Here is a 21,941-nt window from a genome sequence, read left to right on the forward strand (position 1 = left end):
ATCTCTAAGAGAAGGTAGGCCCCATCCCCACTTTTCCTTTGCTAATTGCAAAGTTTTGAGACAAACCCTAGGCCTTTTTCCTTGCCAAATATACCTTGATAACATCTTGTTCCATTCATGGAATTGATTTTGATTAATCTCTATTGGTAGGGTCTGAAAGAGATATAACAGTCTGGGCAGTATATTCATTTTAATAGACTCAATCCTTGAACTGAGACTGAAAAACGAATCATGTTCCATCTTGCCATATCTTCCTTATTTTTTTATATTAAAAAAACCTAAACCTAAAAAACCTAAAAACCTTAGGAACACCACTGGGATTGTGAAATGAGCCCAGCAGAGATTGCACTTTCTGAGGAAGCTTAAACAGGCATCACTCCCCACTAACATCTTAACTACATTCTACAGAAGAGTGGTTGAGAGTGTGCTGACCTTTTGCATCACAACCTGGTACTCCAGTGTAGTGCTGCCAACAAAAAACCCTTGCAGAGGGTGGTTAGGGGAGCAGAGAAGGTTATTGGGGCCTCCCTACCTTCTGTCCAAGACCTCTTTCAGAGTCGATGCCTCCAGAAGACACGGTACATCATTAAAGACCCCTCACACCCTCTCCATGAACTGTTTGTTCTTCTGCCATCAGGTAAACGTTACAGGAGCATCAAAAGTAAAACCACAAGGCTACTAAACAGCTTCCTCCCACAGGCAGTCAGACTGCTAAATAGCTGCTCTACCTGACTCTGCTTTGGACACTTTTAACTTGCACTGGACACTTATAACTTGTTTTTAACTGACATGTGGCTATTGTGTTTTACTATTTATTGTTATGTCTATTATTTACTGTTGCGTTTGTTATGTTATGATTGCACTGCTCCTGGGAAACGCTGTCTCATTCAGCCCTGCAGAGCTGATGTATGGTTAGAATGACAATAAAGTTTTTGAATCTTGAATAAAGGCTGATAATTACATTCTGATAATTCTGCCAAATCTTTTGGCATAATGATGTCCAAATATTTGAAAGACTCTGTTTGCCACGCCCAGGGTTATCTACTTTCAGTTTCTCTTGGTGGGTTATAGTAATATGAAAGTAATTGGGTTTTATCTATGTTGATCTTGTATCCTGTTAATTGACCATATTGTTCAAACGATTGCATCAGCTTAGGTAAAGAGTATGTTGGTTGCTCTAGATAGATCAAAATGTCATCCGCGTAACAAGCCAATTTATGCTCTGTCCCTTTAATAGTAATTCCCCTGATATCTACATTTTGTCTGATGTATTGAGCTAATGGTTCCAGACATAATGCAAAGAGTAGCGGTGACCATGCATAACCCTGTCTTGTGCCCCTTTCTAGGGTAAGACTATTTGATAAATATCCATTGATTTTAATCCTAGCAGTAGGGTTGTCATATAGTATCTGGATAATTTTAATAATTGTGGCTTGGAAACCAAATCTATGTAAAACTCTGTAAAGAAAATTCCAATTAACCGACTCAAATGTCTTTTCAGTGTCCACGTTTCTCATTATTGCTTCGATTTTATTTTTTTGTATATGATCCATAATGTGAAGTGTCCTTCGTATATTGTCTTGTGTTTGGCATTGTCGTATAAAACCTGTCTGATCGTTACATATCAGTATGGGTAGAAACTCCTCTAATCATTTGGCCATGATGGAGGTAAATAACCTATAATCTACATTAAGAACAGATATTGGTCTAAATGACCCGCATTCCATTTTTATCCTTGCCTTCTTTCGGTATAGCTGAGATTATCGCTTCCTTCATTTGTGCTTCCTTCATTGTGGCATTTGTGCTTTTTTTTTAAGAGCCCAGATCAGTGTGGGGAGTAAAGCAGGAATTAACTCATTTTTAAATTCTTTGTACCACTCTGCCGTATACCCATCTGATCCTGGTGACTTGCTTAATTTAAGCCTACTGTTATGAGTGATGGACAGACTTGATGGACAATGGGGTGCAGAGTTAACCATTCCCCCTCCCCCCCGAGAACTACGGACTATTGCTGCTGTGACGCTGCTATTGAGAGAGAGAGAGAGATAAAGCCCAGGCAAGAACATCTGCTACAGATAAGAGGGGGAGGGAGACTGTTGATTTACTGTATTATGACTCTTCCTGGATTATTTACCTTCTACTACAAGGACTGTACTTTGCTCATTAACGTTCCTCAGGAGATAGCAGGAGTGGCCTGATTTGATGGGCACGGTCATTCAAAGTTGATGGATAGCTGAGACCCCGTGAGTGGGGATAAAAGACAGGTCTGGAGAGACACCCTTCAGACACACTAGTGGACACTGACTGAGTGTTGGGAACCCACAGAAAGGTGGGGGGCTTCAGAGACCGAACCAGGAGATCGGTCAGTAAAACTCACAGTGTTACAGCAGGGCCGGTGGGGACTTGTGTGTGTGTCCACTCATGCCAGAGTGACGAGTCCACCACAGAAGACCAGAGGGGTCATAACTGAATGACCACAACGACACGACTGGTTAAGAAAGCAACAAAAGGTTTGCCTGCCGCAGCTGTTGCTGTTACATCTCGCTCGCGCTCTCTCTTTCTCTCCAATGATTTCAATACAACCATAACTACTTCAGCATTTATGAACTGAACTCTATACTTTCCTATGACAATTCATTTACCCCTAGACATCAATAGAGCTTGTTTATTATTATTACTCCTACACTTTTAGGTTTATTACTGTTAACTTGTTTTATATGTATATTTGCATTTTTGTTATTGTATTGTGTAGTTTACTAATAAACACCTTTAGTTTGGTACCACCAGACTCCAACGGATTCTTCTTCCTCTGCTGGTCAGACACACAGGGTACGTAACACTACTAATTGCAGCTTTTAACTCAACTTCAGTTATGTCAGCACTCATCATTCTATTTTGTTCTTCGCTTAAAGTGGGTAACTAGAGAATTCAAGAAGGTGGCAATTTGGGTTATGCTTCCCCCTGGAACTTTGGAATATAGAGTTTTGTAAAACACTTCAAAAGCTTCTTGAATTTCACTTAGCTTATTTTTTATCATTTTCGTTCTTGGGTCCCTAATTCTATGAATTGTATTTTCTGCTATCTTTTTTTTTTCAGTTTCCACACCAGTATTTTCATAGACTTTGATCCACTTTCATAATGTCTCTGTTTCAGAAACATTAAATTTTTCCTGATTTCTTGTGTAGCCAAACTATTAATTTCATTCCTAATTCTTTAAATTTCCCCTAATGTATCCTGTACCAAATTCAATTTGTGTTTTTTCTCTAGTTCCTTCAGCCTATTTTATAATTCCTCTAATGTTTTATTCCTTATTTTTTTCTTATATGAAGATATCATTATAATTTTCCCTCTTAAAACAGCCTTCAGAGTATCCCATAAAATGGGAGGTGAAACCTCTCCATTGTCATTAAATTCTAAGTAGAGGCCAATTTCTTTTTTAATTTGTTCCTTAAAGTACGGATCATTGAGTAGACTTGAATTTAGTTTCCAAATAGTATTCTTTGGTTGTAGGTCAAAATCAACAGATAAATATATAGGTGCATTCACTTACATCTATTGTTCCAATTCCACAGGTGTTTATTTTGTCTTTGTCTTTTCCAAATGTTATGAAACAGTCTATTCTTGTACATACAGAATGGGAAGCAGAATAATGAGTGTAATCCCTTCTGTCGGGGAAAAGGTCCCTCCATATATCAATTAGACCAACATCCTCAATAAACTGTATTAACTTTCTTATGTAAGGATTTTGTTTCATAGGCTTTTCTATTGGAAGAGTAAGTTTGGTTGTAATTGTAAATTTAAGTCTCCCCCACATATCAGGAGACCTTCTGTTTCCGCTACCATAATATCAGTAATTTTCTGAAAGAAACCAATATCACTTCCTGGGGGTGCATATATATTCAATAGAGTAACTGAATTTCCATCTATATTCCCCCTTACCAGAATGTATCTGCCCTCTTTATCTCCCATTTCGAATGCTTTTTCAAAAGTTAGCTTACTTGAGATAAGAATAGCAACTCCTCTCCTATGTCCTGATTTATATGAGGAGAAAACAAATTAGTGAAGCCCATTCTCTTTAGTTCTCTATGCTCATTATCACAAGCCCTCCGCTCCTTCGGGAACGTTGTAAATTCTGTTATCTTTCCACCATATTCGTCCCTCCAGGTCAAGCAGTTTATCTTCTTGTTGATTTAATATTTTTATTGCCTTACTTAGTATCCGTTCCACGTTTTGAACTCGATCTTCCACCTTCACAATTCGAGTCTCTGTCACCGCTATTTTTTGATTGATGTTGGTGAGCTCTGACTTAATATCATGTAGCTGCTGTTTTATATATTTCTGGAACTCCCCTATCTCTTTCAAAATTTCGATCATATTTGCCGCTTCGCCTGAACAAGGCCCAGCGTCCGTCTCGCTAGCACACGTTCGGGTAGGAGAGCCGCTCGCTGCACTCCTCTCAGCTGCAGGCTCCGCAGTGTCGCTTTTTTAATTTCCATTCTTTTTCCCCATTCTTGCTCCTCTTATCAGTTCAAATACTTTTGAAAAATACTATATTTGATGGGTTAATGGGGCTTAATACGCGTTTTTCCGGAGGAGCTAGTGACTTAAACCGCCATTCTCGACGATGATGTCACTGGAACCCAGCCCTATGGTTTTGAACAGGCTACAAAAGGTTGTGCTTTTATTAAAATATAAATGAATGACTGAAAAAAAAATCAAAAATGAATAAGTAATATTTCAGACATCATTTGAACACCTGGTTAATTACCCACGAATTTACATATGAGAAATGGAAATTCCTGTCAATCTATTGACAACAAAGATTTAAGAGAAAGGATATCCCTTACTTTAATAAATTTCAGCTGTGATATGGATAGGAATTTAAATTTGACTGCTTTGAGGGGGCTCACTAAAATAATACATATATCGTGCATGCAAGCATGCATTCTCAATCTGCTTCATGCTCAAATAATATAGAACAGTACAGGCCCTTTGCCACAATGTTCTGCCAACCTTTATTTATTCATTGAGATGCAGTGTGGAATAGGCCCTTTGAGCCATGACACTCAGCAATCCCCCAATTTAATCCTAGCCTAATCACAGAACAATTTACGACGACTAACTAACCTACCATCCGCTATGCCTTTGAACTGTGGGTGGAAAATAAAATCTATAAATATCACATCCATCACTCTACCTTCATTGATCTGTTCTGTCACTTTCTGGAAAAATCAATCAGGCTCATGAGGATCAACCAGTCCCACGCAAAACCGTACTTTCTGCCTCTAATCAGACTAAGTTTCTCCAAATGCTCAACAGTCCTGTCCAATTGTTTGCCCACCACTGATATAAGATTCAGTGGTCTATAATTCTCAGCATTATCCCTATTACCTTTCCTGAACAAAGGAATTACATGTGACACCCTCCATTTTCTACTATGACTTCCGTGGCCAATGAGGATACAAAAATCAATGCCAACTGCGTAGCGATCTCTTCCCTTGATAACCTGGGGTATACCCATCCAGCCCAAGGAGTCATCTAGCCTAATGTTGTTCCAAAGTTCCAACACATCCTTTTCCTTAACCTCGACAGGTTCCAGCACTTTAGCTTTTTCTATGCTTACTGCGCATACATCCCCAGTATCTCCCCAGTTCCTGCCCAATAGAATCCTAATTTGCCCTTCCCCAATTAAACACTATTCTATACTGTCTGCTCCTTTCCTTGTCCAAATATTACGGAGTTGTAGTCACGGTTTCCGAAATGCTCACCAAGAGATCGGTCACTTGACCAGGTTCATTGCCTAGTAGCAGATCCAGAATGGCTTCTCTTCTATCCAGCATAAACCTTTCCTCTATTCCCCATTCTGACCTTTCCCTTCTTGTCAACAGCCTATTACTTCCCCCGGGTGCCCTCCTCCTTCCCTTTCTGCCATTGTCCACTCTCCTCTCTTATCAGATTACTTCTTCACCAGCCCTTACCTTTCCCACCTACCTGGCTTCACCTATCACCTTCCAGTCAGCCTCTCCACCCACCACCAACTTCTTATTCTGGTAACTTCCCTCTTCCTTCTCAGTTCTGAAGAAGGTTCTTGGCCCAAAACGGCAACTGTTTATTCTTTTCTGCAGATGCTGCCTGACCTGCTGAATTGTTCCAGCACTTTGTGTGTGTTGCTTTGGATTTCCAGCATCTGGAGACTTTGTGTTTGTGATTGACCTCTCTTCTAGTCAGCAGGTCCACATATCGTGTCAGGAATCCTTCTTGGACATCATCACAGGTGTCAGAGCCCCTTTTCCTCACCATGTACATTCCCTTTGTTATCAGTCTTTCCCCTTCCTACCTGTAACCCAGGATACAGGAGACCACTGAGGAGAGGATGTTCCACTTGTTTAACTACTTCCGCACCAGCTTTTTTGGCATCATGTTGGGTCACTACAGAGGACAACTTGTAGACATCCAAAGTGTATTCCCTGAAAACACAGCCACGTGCTGAAGTTAGAGAAACTGTTCAAAGTTCAAAGTAAATTTATCATCTAAGTACATACAAGTCACCATATACAACACTGAGATTCGTTTTCTTATGGGTAAACTCAATAATCCATTACAGAATAATAGCCATCATAAACTCAGTGAAAGACTGCACCAATCTGGGCATTCAACCAATGTGCAAAAGGTTCAGTGGTTCAGTTTATTGTCAAAGTATGCATGTACAATACAACTCTTGATATTTGTCTTCTCCAGATAACCGTGAAATAGAAAAAATCATGGGGGGTGTTGAAAGAAAAAAATCATTATCCACTCCCCACATGAAAAAGAAACAAAACTTGCTAAGCCAAAACACCCCCACCCCCTCCCTCACACAAAAAAACTAACGGATCGTCCTCATGGAAATCGGCAGTTGTAACATCAAACCCCAAAATCCCAACCCAAAAGACAGCAAGGTGCAAACACAAAAAAAAAGCAATAAACATTGAGAACTTCAGATGAAGAGCCCTTGAAAGAGAGTCCATAGGTTGTGGGAACTTTTCAATGATGGGGCAAGTGAAGTTGAGGGAAGTTAACTTGTTACAGCCAAACAAAATAAAGACTTTCAATCTATGAAATGAAAATCATCTTTTCCCCATTTAGATATTGATACCTTACCTGCTTAACTGAAAATCGGTCCCTTTCACAAATTTGAGTTTTTCTGTTGGTACACCTATACTTTCCAGCATGGCTTTTATAGTATGCTCATAGTACTTCGTTCTCAGTTGAAGCAGCTCCCAAGGAGCTTTCATGTTGTCCAAATAAGCATGCAAATCAGCAAATAAAACAGTTACCTGAAGCAGAAGGGGAAAACAGAAATTTTAATTGTTTGTAAGAATTTTTTTATTGCAATTTCTGCTATTTCTGGAATGTGCTATAGCTTTCCTAGAAGGTATTCACACATATTGAGATCCTGCACAGTGCTTCAGAAGGCTAACTCATGACATTTCCAGATTTTTAAACTCTTTCCACATGTTCACTACTATGATGTGACACTTTGCAAGTCCCACATCCAGAAAACAACAACAGAAACTTTCTCCATTTAGGCACCATGAAGACCACTGCCACCATCTTTGCAAAAATGTGCTCCATAGTCCAACAAGTTTTATTCTCAGGATGTTTGTAAGCTTGATATAATACAACTAAGTAAGTCGGGGGTCAGAGTTTTTCCTCAATTAAAAATATTCGGTACTCACAATGTACATTGATAAAGAATTTTAGATTTTTACTTTCAGCTAATCCTTAAACTCAAGAACTCCCACCGTTAAACTCTCCACTGGCCTTTATGAAGGTCATTAAAATTATTGTTAGCAAAATTTTGATTATCTGTCCTAAGATCCACTCACTTGATTGGAGTAATACACAAAATGCTGGAGGAACTCAACAGGTTAGGCAACATCTATGGAGAGGAATAAAGATCACTGAGATCCATCATCAGAATTTCAAGCATCTGCAGGATCTTGTGCATATTAATTTATCAGAATCGTTTATTTTCTTGCATACTACTCACTGATCCATTCTGTTTAAGGTGCTGTATTATGAAAGACTGTTCCTTAAGGTTGTTATAGCCGGGGATGGTAATAGGGATAAGCTTCTACTACCTATTAAATGCCCGCAGCAGTGCACACTTCAAATAGACTCTGACCAACCAAGTCCAACTCCTGCCCTTCACCTGTGGCTTAGCTACTAAGCCTGGCGGAACTGTTTCTACTCTCAGGAGAAGCGGCAAAGGAGGGTTGCTGGCACCTTAAAACTTGTCCCTTCGGGCAGGTGGGGCTCATCATCCATGGTTGGCAGCTCGTCTAGGAGAAGGAAAATTCCAGCCTCAAACCTTCACTGCCTTGCAGTTCTTCCCACTCGTGGAGAAGGCTTCGGGAGTAATCTCTGAGGGAAAAATCCAGAGCTGGAATCCCCAAAGGCAGAGCTATATTGACTTCAACTCTGACTGGCAACTCCTCCAACACTGCAGGTGCCAAACAGTATTGGTCTCTGTCACCTTTTGGGTTATCAGATGTGTGGATGGAGAGTGTGATACATGGTAAAAGCTTGTTCTCCATATTGTACTGCCCTGACTTGCATATCCTGTAGACAGCTAAGACTCAACACCCACGGTCAACCCTGACTAATGGAGGCCCTCGATTATGAAAGGTGCTATTGCTATCAACAATGACAGAGTATAATGGAATTTTTAAAAAAGCAGAATTATCAGGGATTCCTCTTCAAATCTCAGGAATTAGCCACTGGTGTACTTGGCCAGGTATTGAAAATCTTTGTTGAATAACTGGCTGGAGTGTTCAAAATCATCTCCAGACTCTCACTACTACAATCAGAGGTTCACGCCTGCTTCAAAAGGGTATCATTCATCCCAATGCCCAAGAAGAGCACGATGGGCTACCGGATACTATTACAGCTCAGGACATCAAGAATTCAAAGTTCAATTCCAACATCATCTGTATGGAGTCTGTATGTCTTCCCCACGTTACGTACCCCGTAACTAGGTCACTTACCAGCAAAGATAGAGAGGTCCGTTGAAGTCTGATGGTACTATTTTTAAAAGTCTTTATTTATGAAGGGGCACAAAAATAAGATTAATACAAACATTCAGATAATATACGTTGTCATTACTCAATCTAAAAGCGCGGGTCTAATAATAACCATCAATAAGAAACAGCTCGATCGTTTGTCTAGGGGATAATATATTGTCCGATGGAAATATAAAAGTCACTCAGTTCCTGCAGGCTTCAGCCTTTGAGGACCGCTGGGTTTTCACTTGTTGGGGAGAGAGAGAGATTGGTGAGAAAAGAAACTTGCCCGGGTCTTTTATGAAGGGAATCCGTTGAATCGGGGAGAGGGCTTCTCCGTTGTTAGCTAAAAGCTGGTTTCCGTGGTGCCAGTCACCGATTCCAGCCACGGAATCGAACGCACGTGACTTCCTTCAAATGGCTTCCCGCTACTATGGGATCGTTAGCGTTTCTTCTGGTGCGTCTGAAGGGGCTGTTCCCCCCAGACCCTCTTTTATACTTCCTCACGGGGTCTCAGATGTCAATCAGGTTGGGGTGATGCAATCTCTCTCTCAACCAGCCCACTTTGCCCAAGGGCTTGCACATAGCATAGTCCCCAATCCACAAATGTGGTCTCCAGGAGACAATGGTCAATGTCGCGTTATTTTGCATCGCTGTGGAACGAGGCATTCGGCACGTCTCTCTCTCCCATTTCCTGGGTCTACTGACCCCCCCTCAACTAGTGCTCTTGCGATTCTCACAAAGGAGGGGGCTGCAGACATAACACCCGTGGAATGTGTGGGTTTTCTCTGGGTCCTCCAGTTTCCTCCCACATTCTAAATAAATACTGGTTATTATGTTAATGGGGTTATAATAAATTGTCCTGTGATTAGGCTAGGGTTAACTATGGAGGGATGGGCTTGAAAGGCCTATTCTAATTAACAGTATCTCTAACTAACTAACATTCCTAACTGTGATGAAATGTTTTGAGAAGTTGGTTATGGCTAGAATTAACTCCTGCCTGAGCAAGGACCTGGACCCAGTGCAATTTGCCACCTCACTGGCTCTCCACTCAGTTTCGGAAAATCTGGACAACAGCAATACACGACCTCAGTCTGCCGTTTATCGATTACATCTCAGCGTTCAACATCATCATTCCTCACTAATAATCAACAAGCTTCAAAATTGGGGACTCTGTACCTCCTTCTGCAACTGGTTCCTTGCCTTCCCCATCGGAAGACCACACTCACTGCAGAGCAATAATAATGTATTGCTGTCACTGACAATCAACACCTCCAAGGTACTGCTGACCTGGGCTACTTGTGTGGCTGGACACAGCTGAAGAGACATCTCTAAGTTTGATCACTTTACTGTTCTTGACTGAATCTCAGATGGCAACAAGGAGGCATACAGGAATGAGATAGATCAGCTAGTTGAGTGGTGTCAGATAGACAGACAGACATACTTTATTGATCCCGAGGGAAATTGGGTTTTGTTACAGTCGCACCAACCAAGAATAGTGTAGAAATATAGCAATATAAAACCATAAATAATTAAATAATAAGTAAATTATGCCAAGTGGAAATAAGTCCAGGATCAGCCTATTGGCTCAGGGTGTCTGACATTCCGAGGGAGGAGTTGTAAAGTTTGATGGCCACAGGCAGGAATGACTTCCTATTACACTCAGTGTTGTATCTTGGTGGAATGAGTCTCTGGATGAATGTACTCCTGTGCCTAACCAGTACATTATGCAGTAGATGGGAGACATTGTCCAAGATGGCATGCAACTTGTCATAACAACAACCTCGCACCCAGCATCAACAAGACCAAGGAACTGGTCATGAACTTTAGGAAGGGAGAACACACAGCAATCCTCATTGAAGCGATGTAGTGGAAAAGGTGAGCAGCTTCAAGTTCCTGGACACCAACATTTCAGAGGATCTATCCCAGGCTCAACATTTTGATACAATTACAACAGCGGCTCCACTTCATTGGGATCTTGAGGAGATCTGGCATACTACCAAAGGCTTAAAAATTTCTGCAAATGTAGGGTGGAGTGCATTCCGACGGGACGCATCATGGCTTGATTACGGAGGCTCCAACGTGCGGCATCGAAAGAGGTTGCAGAGGGTTGTAGTCTGAGCCAGCTCCAACAAAACCACCCCCACTCTTGAGTCATCTTCAAGGGCCAGTGCCCCAAGAAGGTAGCATGCATCATCAAGACCCTCACCATCCAGGACAATTCCTCTTCCCATTACTACCATTCGGAAGGAGGTACAAGAGCATGAAGACCTACTCTCAACATTTTCGAAGCAGATTCTTCACTTCCACCATCAAGTTTCTAAACGGTCCATGAACCTATGAATACTACGGTATTTTCCCTCTTTTACACTACATTTTTGTAACTTACAGGAATTTTTATGTCTCACACTGTACTGCTGCTGCAAAACGCCAATGATAATAAACCTGACTCTGATTTATGCTACCAGCTTTCAACAAAATCATGACTGAACCAATAATATAGTTTGGACAACAAAGTCCATGGAGAAAAAATCTGCACATTTCCTATTTGCCTATCATCTCACCTCACAGCCAGCTTTCAAGAAGTCAGCGATCTTTGACATTGGCACAAAGTATGCTACGTGGGGTTTTCCAGTTGTGGCTGTTCCCCAGTAAACTTTCAGGTCTCGCTCTTGCAGAATGGAATGCAACTTATCCTCACCCAAGACCTCCTAGAAAAAAACATTTGTTGAACTATTTAAGTATATATTAAGCTTAAAAATACATTCTTAAACTGATTTTTTTGCTGAAAATGCAAAATATATAATAAGATTAAATGACTGCAGTTCAAGAATGTATAGACATAAAAGTGAATTGATCCTCAAAATGTAATCAATTATCCACCAAGTTATTTACCAGTTATACTGTTCTGTGCTTTTTTACCAAAAATATTACATCACTTTTTATCTTTTCACCATATATTTACTTTCAGTGACAATATTACATGGTCTGCAGTTTGCACATTATTCAGGGTGAGAAGTTTTAATAGATTTATATTTACAAGCTCAATATAATGAGAAGAAGGTTAGGGTTTCAACATATTTCACCATTCAACTCATTTAAAGTTCCAGTTAACTTTGCATTCACCAGCATTCCCGGTAATCAAATCTATGTATTCAAACAGAAAGAAAAGTATTTATTTCTTATCAATGATAATTGCATTCGCCAGCATTCCCGGTAATCAAATCTATGTATTCAAACAGAAAGAAAAATATTTATTTCTTATCAATGATATTTGCATAATGTCACACCTGCAAGTTTCGTGTGATAAGACTGATCTTCTCCTCAACATTTCTGCTTTCCCCCATGATGCTGAATGCTTCCAATGGCGATCTGCGAGAAACCGAGAAGTCAGTTTTACCATAACATTATTGTTCACAAACAATGCCAGTAAACATGAACTTCTCCTGCCCACTATAATTGCATAGATGATAACACTTGTAGGCTGTCCCCAGTACATCCTTAAGTTGTGCCAGTGGTTAACGCAAACAACACATTTCGCTGTATATTTTGATGTACATGTGAAAAATAAATGAATCTGAAGAACTGTCTAATATTTCTAGATTTCTGCATGTACAACTGTGCAAGAGTAAAGGTTGCCTTTAGTGTAAGACGAGGTCTCTTGAGAAAGCTTTTACACAAATCAGTAGGAGGTGGGTTACCAATTCAAAGATTCAAGGACAAGAAGCAAAACTGAGCAACTGGTACAGTACTGTACTTTTACATTAACATTTGAGAATAACTGAGGAGAAATAAATTGGGGAGTCACCTGCCATCTCAGTGGATGCAAAACAGATCCTTTGGCACCATTTTGAAAAGGATAGAGAAACTGGCTCTGATATCCTGTATAATGCTATAATGCTTACTTCTAAAGCAAAAATACAAATATTGTCCTCTTTTTTAAAAAAAATATTTAATGAGTGTGGAATAGGCCCTTCCAAGCCTTCGAGCCAGGTTGCCCAACAATCCCCCAATTTAATCCGAGCCTAATCACGGGACAATTTACAATGGCCAATTAACCTAACAGCCGGTACATCTTTCGACTGTGGGAGGAAACCGGAGCACCCGGAGGAAACCCACATGGTCACAGGAATAATCTACAAAGTCCTTACAGGCAGCGGCAGCAATTGAACCCAGGTTGTTTGCACTGTAAAGTGCTGTGCTAATCTCTGTGCTACCCTGGCCCCTTGCTGGATAAAGATTACCTACCATGCTTATTACAAACAGGACTATAATTCAAAAGTGCTTTCTTGCTATGGCAATACTAACAATACCGAAACTGTCTATAAATATGTTAGAAGGAAGAAAGCATTAATGAAATTCTTATTTTCACACTGTACACACCCATCACTGTGTGGTACGTGGCAATGCATATTCAGAACAAATCTACCAGCTTAAAACAATGCATTTGCAAGACAAAGTGGACAATCAAGATCAGAATTGTATTTTGCCACCGTCCGTAACTTCCAAGTATGGCAAGATTCAAAGTTGTTTCTCACACATACGTTGAAACATATGGTGAAATGTATTGCTTGCATCAACAACCAACACACCATAGGGTGTGCCGGGGTTAGACCACAATCGTCGTCACACATTTCAGTGTCAAGATAAGAACTTAAGAAACAGGAGTAGGAGTTGGCCATCTGGTCCGTCAAGCCTGCTCTTTCCCTCCCATAACCCTTCATTCCCCTACTGTGCAAAAATCTATCCAACCTTGTCTTAAATATATTTACTGAGGTAGCCTCCACTGCTTCACTGGGCAGAGAATTCCACAGATTCACCACTCTTTGGGAAAAGCAGTTCCTCCTCATCTCCATCCTAAATCTATTCCTCCGAATCTTGAGGCTATGTCCCCTTGTTCTAGTCTCACCTACCAGTGGAAACAACTTTCCTGCCTCTGTCTTATCGATCCCTTTCAGAACTATATATGTTTCTATAAGATCTCCTCTCATTCTTCTGAAATCCAGTGATTACAGTCCCAGGCAACTCATTCTCTCATAGTCTAACCCCCTCACCTCTGGAATCAAGCTGGTGAACCTCCTCTGTACTATTTCCAAAACCAGTATATCCTTCCTCAAAGTAAGGAGACCAGAATTACCCAAAGTACTCCAGATGCAGCCTCACCAAAACCCTATACAGTTGCAGCATTACCACCCAGCCCTTAAATTCAATCCCTCTAATAATAGCCAACATTCCATTTGCCTCCTTGATAGTCTGCTGCACCTGCAAACCAAGCTTTTGTGATTCATACACAACCACTCCCAAGTCCTTCTGCACAGCAGCATGCTGCAAGCTTTTACTATTTAAATAATAATCTGATCTTCCATTTTCCTTCCTAAGTGGATGACCTCACATTTATCAACAATGTACTCCATCTGGCAGACCCCGCCCACTCACTGAACCTATCTATATCTCTTTGTGCAGACTCTCCATATCCTCTGCACAATTTGCTTTTCCACTCAATTTAATGTCATCATCAAACTTAAGATACACTACACTCAGTCTCCTCTTCAAAGATTGTTAATGTATGTAACACAGAGTAAGGTTTCACTGCTAATATAATGGCTTCTCTGTAATGTTCCACTGCTGAGGTAATGGTTTCTCTGCAGCAGCAATGTCTGAGTTATGACTAAAGATAATGGGGCATGTTAGCCAATGCACAGGATGTTGTTCTTTTTTGTGTGTCTGGGAGCCAGGAATTTGCGGTCTTTTGCTGGGAAGAGATGAGGAGAGAAGATGCGAATGGAGAGAGTTGGTAGACAGCCGGACGGAGTGGACTTGGACCAAGGGTCCGGAGGTCAGCGACGATCGATGGAGGTCGATGGTGGACAAACGGCCTCATCTGTGAGCTACAACGTTGTGCGTTAGACTGTTTCATGAGAATGGACCCCTTTCTGGTTTTTTTTGCAATTAACGATTCAGCTTTATAATTCTTAATTTGACTATATGGTTAGTAAGAATATCATGAAGAGTTGTGGGCTCGGCACCACTCACCACTGATTGTCCACCAGAGTAACACCCACATATCCCACCTCTCTGCTTTCTATTGATTAACCAATCCTCTATCCATGTAATACATCACCCCCAACTCTATGCATCCTTATCTTATGGATGTCTTTTATGTGCTGGCACCTTATCGAATACCTTCTGGAAATCCAAGTAAATAACATTCATCTCTCCCCCTCTATCCATTGGGCTCATTATATCCTCTAAGAACGCCAGTAAGTTTGTCAAACAGGATCTGCCTTTGCTGAAACTATGCTGTGTCTGCATGATAGATCCATTTCTATCTAAATGCCTCGCTATTTCTTCTTTAATGATAGCTTCAAGCACTTTCCCAACTACAGATGTCAACAGAGCAAGCCCACAATGCTCCACACAACAGCAAAATAAGTCCCGTTCCTCACCCCCATGCACACACACAGTCCTCTAAGCTCGTCAGCCTGTATTCTTTGGCCTCTAGCACACCCAGATTCGGATGTGGACACACAGGCATTGGGTATTCGACTACCCCAGCAGACCCACGAATCCGGCCAACGGGCCTCAACCTTTTAGTCTTCCAATTGGAGCCTCGGGCCTCAATTCTCAGACTCACCTCGAACTCCATCCTCCCTGATGACAGGACTCTGAACGCTAGGCCTTGGAACTCTGGTCTCACCATTCATGAACGCACAGCAATCAATGGACCTTGTTCCTTCTGTCTGAACCGAACTCTGACTCTGGATGCTGCTGACAACTTGACCCTAAAATGAGCCAACATCCATCGTCTGTCAGCCAGACATTCCAGCCAGGTTCACAGGGATGCCCCATATCCTTCATTGCTGCGTCACTCTCCTTTGAATATGATGAGGACACTTAAGCCTGACCTCCAATTCCCCAAAATCTTTGTCCCTAAAACTCCAAGCTGACCCCTGACAACCCTCTCTGTCCCCAAAACCATCCCTACAAACCCAAACAAAACACTAAAAATATTCACTGGGGGGGGGGGGGGGAAACTAAAACTTGGTTACAACTTCAACAGAGGTCACAGTTCTGTGCCATCTTGAGACTGTAACCTTTTGACACCACTTGTCCCCAAAACCTGCTTAAATGAATAGCGTACAAGAATTTGCCACACATGGCATTAGACATGTAGAAAAATGAGGTAACAATCTGGTGAGGTTAAGAACACAAAATGCTGGAGGAACTCAGATGGTCAGGCAGCATCTACGGAAATGAATTGATAGTCAATGTTTTGGGTTGAGACCCTTCTTCAGGACTGAGTAGGAAGGAAGGAAGGAAGATGCCAGAATTAAGGGCGGAAGGGAGGGGAAAGAGGCTAGCTGGAAGGTGATAGGTGAAGCCAGGTGGATGGGAAAGGTCAAAGGCTGGAATGGAAGGAATCTGATCAGAGAGAAGAGGGCACCATAGGCACCAGGGGAAATAACAGGCAGGTAAAAGGTAAAAGGTCAAAGTGGGGAAATGAGCAAGTTGGGAGAGGGAACCCGTTGAAGATGTAACATGTGTGCTAATTAACAAGAGCATACAGCAAACAGAATCTCACAGTCCAAATCAGATGCAATCAAAACTCTGCAGTTCTGCCACATCCGGCTATGAATAGCAATTAAACACTTACAGGAAGACAATTCCTAAAACTCTTCACCTAGTACAAGTGCCAAAGACAAGGATGCACCTTCTGTAACCATCTACTATCCGAAGTTCTGAGTGGAGGATCCATCAGTTCCCCAAAATCACAGGCGGCCAGGTACACCACTGTTATCTTAGAATCCCAGATGACGATGAGGAGCCAGACAGGAGCGAAGCAGATCGGCTAGATGAGTGGTGTTGCAGCAACAAACTCGCACTCAGTGATTGTGTATGTAAAGTAGGGAGAACATTCACCGGTCCTCATTGGGGAGACAGTGGTGGAAAGGGTGGGAAGCCTTAAGTCACTTGGGTTTCAACATCTCAGATGACCTGTCCAGGGCCCCACACATCAATGCAATCATGGAGACTACTTCATTAGGAGTTTGAGGGGATTTGGTATGTTTTTATAAATTGCAAATTTCTAAAGGCAACACGGCCTGGAGTGAGCCCTCCAGTTTACAAGATCGGATGAGGCTGCAGAGGGTTATAGACTCAGCCAATACAATCACAACTCTCCCCTTCAAGGGTTCAATATGTATGCTGTTATGTTGCAGTTGGATGGCAGGGTGGAAATACAATTCTACCAAAGCTGGTAATAACCTTCACCCCACTGGCCCCCAGGTCACCCTTGGACAAGGTGTAGTACCTGCCTAGCCCCTCGATCAGGGTCACATTTCTTCACCACCTGCCATGGCAGCAGCAGATGCATCTCACAAGTCCTGTTTATGCGACCACTGATGCCAGGTAGACAATCTCTGAACAATATTGATAATGGCTGGGGTCACCCATCTTGTAAAGACACTTCCCAGAAGAAAGCAATGGCAAACCACTTCAGTAGAAAAATTTGCCAAGAACAATCATGGTCACAGAAAGACCATAATTGCCCATGGCACATAACAATGATATTTTGCAGAACTAACACAGTTTAAGAGGACAAATTTTATTATTCTGGTGCAATAATAAAATTTATTATTGAGCAATGCAAGGACTGACAATTTTCTGAAGTGAGAGGGGCAGCCACTGCATTTGATATACAAATAATAAACTATTTCTAGACTCTGCAAGCCACAGATGCTGAAAACCTGAAACAAAAATCAAAGATCCCAAAAATACTGAGCAAGTCAGGCAACACCTATGGAGAGAGATTCAGAATCAAAATCAAAATGTTTAAACATCTATGGAGGATAATGAACAGTTGATATTTCAGGCCAGAAACAATGACTACCTATTCCTGCCCAAAGATGCTGACTGACTTGCTGAGTTCCTCCACCATTTTGTGTGTGTTACTCAAGATTTCTACACCTGTGTTTATGAACCCCTAGTATCTGTTTCTTTGGTACCGCTGGTATCAGTCTTAGATAGGCTACTGAGCAACCCAGTGGCTTTAAGAAACCAGAGACTACCATTCAAATGTTACTCTGGTAGCAGTGGAGCTTAAACTTATAAAGCCAGTAATTAGAGATTACCATAAAATTAATAGACTGTTGTAAAAATCCATGTGGCTTACGACTGTCCTTGAAGGAATGAAAGATATCATTCTACCTGGTCTGGCCCAATCCCACAATAAAACAAACAGATTTATTAGGAGCTCCTCTTCTGTTTTCGCTCTCCAGAATAGGTAGACAAGCTCTTAACTCTATTGTTAAACATACATTAATAATTTGGTTTCAATTTTGTTGATTTTTTGAATTAAATGATTTTCTACTTTCTAGTAATATTTATTCTAGTTTCTTTTTTAAACCATCAACTTTGGATAAGGCTTTTTTAACATAGAAAATTAAGGGAATAAAAACTTTTTTAGATTTGTTTTAACAAAATTGTTTAATGTCTTTTTCACAGTTAATGGATAAATATGATATCTCTAACACACATTTTTTCAGGTATTTACAGGTTAGCAATTTTTTACCGAATTACTCCTTGGCCTGCTCTTTAAATTTGGCTTATGTTATTTTTCAGTTTAAACCTTTTCAAAAACCATTAATAGCTATCACTTATAAACAGTTAATGAATGCTCGCATATCACCTAATGATAGGGTTCAACGCACCTGGGAAGTAGAACTTCAACATTCACATTCAAATAATCAATGGAGTAAAATTTATTACTTAGTCAATAATTCATCTATCTGCGCACGCCATATCTTAATTCAGTTTCAGATAGTACACACGCCCCATATGTCCAAAGATAAATTGGCGCATATTTTTCCTAATATAAGCCCTATTTCTGACAGATGTAACGCAGAAGTGGCTACTCTAACTCATATGTTTTGGTCGTGTGTAAGTTTAAATAATTTTTGGAGGGATGTGTTTGGAATATTATCTAAAGTTATAGATATGGATGTTCAACCTAATCCACTTACAGCAATTTTTGGGATTATTCCAGAGGAAGCAAGCAAAGTGTCTGCTTCCACCCAACATGTGATAGCTTTTTCAACTTTACTGGCTAGGAGAGCTATCTTGCTACACTGGAAAGAATCTAACCCACCTTCTGTTTTCTATCGGCGCTCCTCCATTATTTCATGTCTAAGCTTGGAGAAATTTAGAAGCCGGATATTTGATACATCCTTATTTTGAACAAGTCTGGCAACCCTTTATTCAACATTTTCATATGATTTAATTTATTTATTTTTATTTATTCTCTTTGGGGAAAACCATTATCCATGAAGGTTTGGAGATGACTGGAAGAATGTGTTTTTTTCTCTTTCTTTTTTTCTAATTTTATCCTCAATTGGATTGCCCGATCTTTCTTTTTCTTTCTTTCTCTTTTTTTTTGTTTCAGTTTAGTTAGTGGGTTTATTTCCAATCTTTTTTTATGATTGCTATGAGGAGTTGTAGTTTTTTTTGACCATTGTATATATAACAGCATAATATTTTATCTATTTGATTTTGACATTATATACTTTGTTTTTATTATTGCTGTTAATATGACTTTTATATTATCTACTTGCTAAACTCCTTTTCCGATTTGTATATTCTTTATTTGAAAATCAATAAAAAAGATGGAAAAATGAAAAAAAAAACAGAAAATGGTGGAAACATTTAGGAAGTGAAGTACCATCAGCGAAGAAGAAGAAGAAACAGAACTAAAAGCTTTTGGTCTTATAGGAATCTGAAACTTAAAACATGAAGTTTGTTTCACTTTCCTCACATGTTGCCTGGCCTGTGTGCTTCTAGCATTTTCTACTTCGCGTTTCCGACATCTGCAGACTTCCTTTTATTGCCAAACCTTGCATTATGTTTTACTATTAAATATCCTCTGACCAGCCTGCTGTGTCACCCAGCTCCAGAGCAATTTTGTATGAGCAATAAATGCTGTATCCTTGCCCGCGATCCTCAACCCGAAAAATAAATAGGCAAAGGCAAGTCAGATGTCACCGCACTCGCGAATGCTCCATATAAACCAATGCTGGTGGAACGCAGCAGGACAGGTAGCACCTGTAGGAAGAAGCAAAGCCCAGGCTGGCTACAGTTCTGACAGGACCCCAGCCCACCTGAATCCGACCAAGCCCTGCATCCTCCGGCACCAAATCCTACCAGATATCCTTACCGTGTGCAGATCAGCTTCGGGAGCCAACGATGAATGACCGTCTACCTCCACCGCCAACACCTCACGTTGTTCAATTGCATCAGCGACCTCCGGTTACCAGCTGGCATGAGCATGCGCATGACGCTCAGGTCGCACCAATCGCACTTCACTGCGTCTGCGCAGACCGACCAGCGCCAGTTTGAGCCGTTGTTCTTCACCGCACCTGGGCGAAGCACCTGTCGCTGTATCAAAAGAAAGTAAGAAATAGGAGCAGGAATTGGCCATCCGGCCCATCAAGCCTGCCCCGCCATTCAATAAGATTATGGCTGATCTGTCCGTAAACTCAGCTCCATCTACCTGCCTTTTCCCCATAACCTTTAATTCCCTTACTATGTAAAAATCTATCCAACTGTATCTTAAATATATTTAGTGAAGAAGCCTCAACTGCTTCCCTGGGCAGAGAATTCCACAGATTTACTGCTCTGGGAAAAAACGTCTTTTCCTCATCTCCGTCCTAAATCTTCTCCCCTGAATCTTGAGGCAAGGTGTCCCCTAGTTCTAGTCACACCTAATAATGGAAACAGCTTTTCTACTTCTATCTCATCTATCCCTTTCAAAATGTTGTATGTTTCTATAAGACCTCCTCTCATTCTTCTGAATTCCAGAGAGTATAGTCCCAGGTAACTCAATCGCTCCTCATAGGTTAACCTCTTCATCTCTGGAATCAATCTGGTGAACCTCATCTGCACTGCCTCCAAAGCCAGTATATCCTTCCTCCAGTATGGAGACCAGAACTGCACACAGTACTCCAGGTGCGACCTCACCAGTACCCTGTATAGTTGCAGCATGACCTCCCTGCTCTTGAATTCAATCCCTCTAGCAATAAAGGCCAACATTCCATTTGCCTTCCTAATAACCTGTTGTACTTGCAAGCCAACTTTTAGCGATTCATGAACAAGCACTCCCAAGTCCCTCTGCACAACAGCATGCTGCAATCTTTCACTATTTAAATAATAATCTGCTCTTCTATTATTCCTTCCAAAGTGGATGATCTTGCATTTACCAACGTTGTATTCCATCTGCCAGACCTTTGTCCACTCACTTAACCTATTTATATCCCTATGCAGACTCTCCACATCCTCTGTACAATTTGCGTTTCCACTCAGTTTAGTGTCATCAGCAAATTTTACTATGCTACACTCAGTCCCCTCTTTCAAATCGTCAATGTAAATGGTAAACAGCTTCGGGCCCTGCACCGACCCCTGCGGCACCACCGACTGCCAACCGGAGAAACACCCATTTATACCAACTACCTGCCTTCTACTGGTTAACTAATCCACTATCCATGCCAATACACTTCCTCCAACTCCATGCATCCGTATCTTATTTATAAGTCTTTTGTGCGGCACCTTATCGAACGCCTTCTGGAAATCCAAGTATATGACATCCACCTGTTCCCCTCCATCCACTGCACCCATTATGTCTTCAAACCAGTAAGTTTGTCAAACAGGACCTGCCCTTTCTGAATCCATGCTGCATCTGTCTAATGGAACCACTCCTTTCTAAATGTTTTACTATTTCTTCCTTAATGACAGCTTCAAGCATCTTCCCGACTACAGACTGGCTTATAGTTGCCCATCTTTTGCCTACATCCTTTTTTAAAAAGTGGCGTGACATTTGCTGTCTTCTAATCCGCCGGTGTCTGCCCA

At 41.1% G+C, this 21,941-nt stretch overlaps 1 protein-coding gene across 1 annotated transcript in view; it reads right to left on the reverse strand.

Moving 5' to 3' along the window:
• The window catches only part of LOC132383520 (tyrosine--tRNA ligase, cytoplasmic-like), a 37,316-nt gene extending 16,913 nt beyond the window's left edge, over positions 1–20,403 (reverse strand). Inside the window, exons 1-5 of the mRNA XM_059954609.1 lie at positions 20,254–20,403; positions 12,335–12,416; positions 11,609–11,755; positions 7,141–7,316; positions 6,338–6,467 (exon numbers count right to left, since the gene is read on the reverse strand). Of these exons, the coding sequence (XP_059810592.1) occupies positions 6,338–6,467; positions 7,141–7,316; positions 11,609–11,755; positions 12,335–12,391 (510 nt within the window). The 5' untranslated portion in view covers positions 12,392–12,416; positions 20,254–20,403. The remainder of the gene's footprint in view (positions 1–6,337; positions 6,468–7,140; positions 7,317–11,608; positions 11,756–12,334; positions 12,417–20,253) is intronic.
• Positions 20,404–21,941: the final 1,538 nt, after the last annotated feature.

This window comes from Hypanus sabinus, chromosome 30, assembly GCF_030144855.1.
Source record: "Hypanus sabinus isolate sHypSab1 chromosome 30, sHypSab1.hap1, whole genome shotgun sequence".
NCBI classification, from domain to species: domain Eukaryota; kingdom Metazoa; phylum Chordata; class Chondrichthyes; order Myliobatiformes; family Dasyatidae; genus Hypanus; species Hypanus sabinus.